The sequence below is a fragment of the Oryzias melastigma genome, linkage group LG22 (genome assembly GCF_002922805.2).
Source record: "Oryzias melastigma strain HK-1 linkage group LG22, ASM292280v2, whole genome shotgun sequence".
NCBI lineage: Eukaryota > Metazoa > Chordata > Actinopteri > Beloniformes > Adrianichthyidae > Oryzias > Oryzias melastigma.
Window position 1 is genome coordinate 26,384,756 of NC_050533.1, and position 6,000 is coordinate 26,390,755.

At 43.7% G+C, this 6,000-nt stretch overlaps 1 protein-coding gene across 14 annotated transcripts in view; it reads left to right on the top strand.

Moving 5' to 3' along the window:
* Window positions 1–6,000, top strand: part of mark3a (MAP/microtubule affinity-regulating kinase 3a) — a 42,708-nt gene that overhangs the window by 33,590 nt on the left and 3,118 nt on the right. For 8 of the 14 annotated variants that reach the window (XR_002917882.2, XR_002918220.2, XR_002918053.2 and 5 more), the window contains exon 15: window positions 913–1,182. Coding sequence is in view for 11 of the 14 variants with exons in the window: in XM_024299586.2 (XP_024155354.1) it covers window positions 913–1,182 (270 nt within the window). In the remaining 3 variants the exon portion in view is untranslated. Of the gene's footprint in view, window positions 1–912; window positions 1,183–2,793; window positions 2,821–2,853; window positions 5,143–6,000 lie in introns of those variants that run through there. The other 6 variants (XM_024298102.2, XM_024258059.2, XM_024298752.2 and 3 more) reach the window with 2 other exon arrangements.

The window sequence follows — 6,000 nt, forward strand, 5'->3', positions numbered from 1 at the left end:
TGACTCCAGACGGCTGCTCCTGCTCAATCACCTACATCCTCTGATCCTGATCTTCTCCAGCAGGAATCCTGCGAGCCGCTGCTCACGTCCCAGCATCCCTCCTGTCTGCAGTCTGTTTAGCTTCTGAGCAGAACAAAACTCCCATGGTACAGATCTCCAGCTGATGTCCAGGGTGGAAATCATTTAGTCTGGATTTCCTCTGGGTTCTAAAGATCTGTTTACTTCTAGAACTTGTCCTCAAACAATCCTGAATCTTGATTAAAGATTTGAGACTTTCGAAGTGTAGCTTTTGTTTCACAGTGTTGGTTTATATCACAAATATTATGCTGCACAACTCTGGTTACTAGCTGTTCAGAGCTGCACTGAGATGATCCTGTTTGGAACAGAGCGGCTTTTATTTTGAAAATAAGTAAAAAAAAAATCACATTCTGAGAGATGCTAGGTTGTTTTTATATTTTTTCTTTTTTTCGTGCCAAAAAATAGACAGAATTTATTTTTATTATTAAAAAAAAGGTCATGAAGGGAAATCCAAATTTCTTAAAGACTAAAGTAAAACTATGCAGCTCCTTCGAGGTTTTGATCAGTAGAAAACAAACCCAGGTGGCTCTTTCACTGTTAAAGGTCACTGACCCTGGTTTATCTGATTCCAAAGCTCCACACAGGAATCACAGTCCAAAATATTGATTATTTCTGCCAACATCTCTGAGGCTTCCCTGTCCACTCTACGTTCCATTGTAATCAACGTTCAGTCAAGAGTCCTGTCCTGCTGACATCCATCATGCTTTTCCTGAGACTCCATGACAGCCTTTTCCCTCCTGCTCCTGTGGGGTTTGTGTTGGACCTCAGACGATGGACCCTCCGAGGGTTCTGCTCCTGTTCTGTTTCTGAGCTGCTGCTCCTCTGTGCTCACAGTGTTGCCGTGTCTCCTGGGGGGCAGAGGAACCCTGTGGCGTCGACCCACAGCATCACCAACAGCACCACGCCCGACCGCCTGCGCTTCCCCCGCGGCACGGCCAGCCGCAGCACCTTCCACGGCGGCCAGCTGAGAGACCGCCGCACTGCCACGTACAACGGGCCGCCGGCCTCGCCCACGCTGTCCCACGACGCCACCCCCCTGTCCCAAACCCGCAGCCGTGGAACCAGCAACCTGTTCTCCAAACTCACGTCTAAACTGACACGCAGGTGAGCGAGGGCCCGCCTCTGAGGGGTGAAATGTGGGCGTGGCTTGATCTGCCAGATTTCAGCTGAAGATGGTTCCATCCTTCTGATTGATCTGAATGTTTGGGCTGGAGAAGCCTGCAGGCTTCAACCGCAGCGCTTCGGTTAACCGGGTGGGGGCTCTGCACGGGCTGCTGGATGGGATTTGCTCCGTGGAAGCGCTCGCTGCCTGGTTGCTGCTTCTGACGAGCTGGAAGCGAAACGAGAGCCCCTTCCAGACTCGTCCTGCCACAGCAGCATAGATATGAGGTCCTGCAAGACAGGAGTCAGGCCTGTCTGACGCGACAGCAGGACAGCTCCTCACGCCCAAACTTCTGACTGTTGTTTGTAGGAGAAAATGCCACGTGAAGAACAGCTGAATTCATGTTTGGAAATGGTTTGCATGTAAAATGCGAGAACAGCTGAAGAAGAAAAAGACTGAAGTTACCACAAATAACCCTGTTCATGGTAATTGTGTTTCTAATGTTCCTGATGCTTCATGAAGGGAAAAATGCATCACTAAAGCAATAGTGATAAATATTTATTAGGGCTGGGAATCAATTAAAAAAATTATCTAATTAATCGCATACATGGGAACAAATTAATCAGAATTAATTGCAATTTTTTTGTTTCATAATTTGGCAACCACTTATCTGTAAATAATCCCAACATGAAATCACAAAAAAACACATTTAGAACATTTATTTTTAATTAGTGCTGTCAAGCTGTCAATTGATTAAAAAAATATCCAGATTAATCAGAATTGTTTGTGTTGTGATTAATCTCGATTAATCACAATGTTTTCTCGGGTTAATTTTATATGACAACATGCAGCTTTTGGACTAAAACGGACCAGAGAGAAAATGTTTCATTTTTATTGTCTTAAATTTTTTCATTTATCAAGTGTTAATCCAGAAATGTCATTTGTGTTCAAAACACATCAGCAGTAAGATGAGAAGAACTCTTTTCTGTCTGCAGTTTTACTCCAAGAGAGTCTAGGCTCAGCGACACGTTGTCGCGGTAACGCGTCAGACCATGAATCAAAAAGTTCGCTTTTTGTGAAAAAGTGATCTAAACCAAAAAAATAACAAGATTATAGTACTAAAAACTGATACCATGGTATAAGTGGGATAATACCTGACGAAGTGTTTTAACGGAAGCCATGGAGGCCAGAACCGCCGAGGCCAAGCGAACGACTGCTGCGCTGGGAGCTGGGATTCATTTGCGTTAACGTGTCAATTCTTTTTGACTCGTCCCGTGCATTAATGCGTTCCCTTTCACAGCCCTAATATTTATTCAGAGGCAAATTTTAGGTCTCCTGTCTAAAGTCTGGAAGCCTGTCACGCCCTTTTGGTGGAGGTTAGGGGGCGGAGCAGCAGCAGCAGCCAGGACAGCGACGCCCACATGACCTCTGACCTGAACTATGGGAAGAAACCCTTCAATAATCAGTTAAAAACCAATCATAACTTTCACTGCTGACAGTCCAATCACCTGGTTTTTGTTGATTCATTCGTTCCTCCCTCATGACCCCGCCCCCCTCTCCTTCCCACCTCCCTTCCTCCATTTTCACTGTTTCTTTGTCTGATTCTGTTGTAGAAACATGTCATTCAGGTTTACCAAAAGGTAGGAGTCCTGACTGCCCTCCTTCTGTTCCAGAACTGACTGCTAACACTCACTGACAGTCTGATGTGTGGGCTGCTGGCACCCAACTAACACGCTGCTTAGCAGGGAACCGAACGGCGCTGGGTGCATGAACACACACACACACACACTCACACCCACACATGCGCGCCCCCACACACAGGTCAGATGAATGCAGGTGTTCATGGAGTTCCACCTGAACTGCTGTCATAACGAGATCCTGCTGATCGTCGTTGACATCACTCATTCAGACGTAGCTGAGAGCGTCCCTATAGAGTCCAGCTTTCCTGGTGACATTTTAGGGCTTTGGACCCCCCCATCCACACCTCAGTCACATGTGTGGAGGATGCTTCCAGCATCAGAGCAGCTCAGGAACACAAAGGAAAGCTCCAGAAAAGCTTCATGAGTGACGTTAGTGAAGTTAAAGTCAGGAGCTGCAGTGCTGCCCCCTCCCTCTGGATCTCACATTGGAGGGCTGATGCTGAATGAGGGGATTTTTGTGCCACCATATTGAAACGTAGAAGTTTGTCAAAAGATAAACGTTACGCTTTATTCTACGGTTTCAGGAGGTTCTCAGCCATAAAGTCACAAATGTGTCTACATTTTATTTAGTCAGACCGTAGAATAAACTGTAGCGTTTATATATTCTGACATTAACTAAACAGGCCTGTGTGATCTATGAACCCTCTGGAGCAAAATATTGGTAAAAGTTTGATTTTCTTTAAGATCTGTTTGTTAAAAAAAAGATTTGAAGCCCATATTATCATCTGCTGCCTTTACTGAATTTCCCTGCTGGGATAAATAAAGTTGACCTTGAATGACGGTGTTTTTGGGTTAGCTTCCAAAGTAAACGTCATTTATAAGCAGAAGAAATGTTCATTTTCACTGTGACTTATTTCTAAGAACTCCTGTCTACTTTTGTCCAAAGTAGAAAAAATATTAATGAAAAAAATGTAACTTTCTCCTAATTTTTCAACATTTTATTCATGAAAAAACTATAGATCATTATTTAAATCAATACTGTAACATAATGTAACCTCCGGCTGGACGGAGACGAAGCTGAGACGTTTCTCTGCTGCAGACATTTTAAACTCGCTGGTCGCTACACGAACATGAATAAATCCAGAACTCTGTTGTTGAGTTCTGCTCAAGGAGAAACGGACCAGAACGGTTGAAGACTGAAGAATTCAGACTGAACAGCACCGACAGAAAATCTAAAGTCCGCCTCGGTCCTCAAGCATGGCAATGCGAGGCAGAGACACCTGATTGGATAGAATCTAGACCAATCAGCAGGCTGTTTGGGGTGGCACAAATGTAATGCTGAGAGAAAATGTTGAACAGAAGATCAAAGATAGGGGAAAGCGAGATGAGGCACTACGCATCTAAAAACGTTTGTGCTGCAAACGCAAAAATATTTTTTGAACAAAAAAAAAAGTTTGTAAATGTAGAAATATTTTATGAAAGCAAAAAAAAAGTTTTTGAAAGCAAATATGTATTTTTATTTCCAAATAATGAAGTTTTATTCTCAACCCTTTACATTTTGTTTGCAATTTAGAAAGTTTGGATCTCAAATCTTTAGCTTTTGTTTGCAACATGGTGGCACAAAAATCCCTTCATGACGCTGCTCATGGGGGGGCAGGTCTGGATGACGTTTCCTGTCTTTACATCCAGTCATGCTTTAATCCTTGCAGAATCGCTGGTGTATTGCACCTGCTGGGGGGCATTTCTCATGTGTGGTAAGCCTGACCCCCCCTCGCCCCCACTTAGTGTTCGCTACATGAAATGGTGACGACACTGACTGCAGCTCCATCTCTCTGAGGGTTGGGAGCCTCTTTAGTGTCTGGATCTTTCCCAGAGACTCTCCGGCATGCTGACTGATCCGGTCTGAGCGGTGCATCGGTCAGATGAGTGTGTGATTGTGAGAGCACACACACTCCAACTATCAGTTCATTTAACCAAAGCAGCTTCCCACTAATCGAGCAGCCGTGCATGCAGACGGCCGTTCCTTCAGCGCCTCTCTTCCTGGTGTGTTCTCTCAACTCGACTGTCTCTTAAATGAGTTCTAGTGTAGTCGGGTGTGTCACACTTTATTTTTCTGTATTCATTCTTAAAATGAGGACAAACTGTAGTTTCCCTTTTAGCCTGAGTGTTGTTCTGGTGTTTGTCCCAGAGACATATGTGGTCAAATCAGGATCACAATAAACTGAACGAAGAAACACATGGAAAACTACAAAGTAGACATTGTGACTCAAAAAAAATAGAACATTTGAAAAATGAGACATTGTACATTTGAAAAAGAAAAAATGAAAACTTGAAATAACTCTTGGAAATTTGAAAAAAAAAATACTGAAAGCTTGAAATCATTTTTCAATTGAAATAATTTTCAAGATTTATTTTGAGTTTTTATTTTTTTCAAATTTCCTTTTTTCAATTACAATATCTTGTTTTTAATTTTTCATTTTTTTCACTTGCAGTGTGTATTTTTCAAGTTTTCAATCTGCTTTCTCGTTCACTTTAAGCCGATCCTGATTTACCTCACACAGACATAAAGAAAGAATCTGATTGTTCCTGATAACTTTCCTTTTTCTGTGATGTTTCTGTTTTGAGTGTGTCTTTCCACTCATCAAATGTTCCCTCCTGCAGCGACAGTAGAGGTCATCTGAAGGACTTCTGAACATTTCATTCATTGAAGTCCACTTCTCCACACTCTCATGTGTTTGACACACAGCAGTCAGCCTGCAGTCTCTGTGCAGGAGTCACCAGTCCTGGTTTGATGAGTTTTCCTGATTCTACTTGAAAAACCTGAAAACGTAACGTTGGTCCAAAGCGTGTGGAGCATTGAAGAAGCGCTCCAAACCCCTTTTCCTGAAGCTGTTCGTGGATCATTTAGCAGTGGAGTGAGGGCTTTTCCTTGAGGAGGATTGCTCCACAGTTGGTTGGTTGGTTGGTCAGACTGGACCAGCTGCTAGTCCTGTTGTGGGTTCACTGCTGCTGAGGCCCCCGGCGCCCTCTGGTGGTTGCTGTGACGCAGGGCTGTCTCGGTTGGTCATCATCTCACATCTTCAGAGATCTCTTTAACGATTATCCATCCTAATCCCTGAAAACTGTTGCTTTCCTTTCAATCTGTCTCAGAAATGTGTGGTCAGCTCAGGTCCCCCCCCC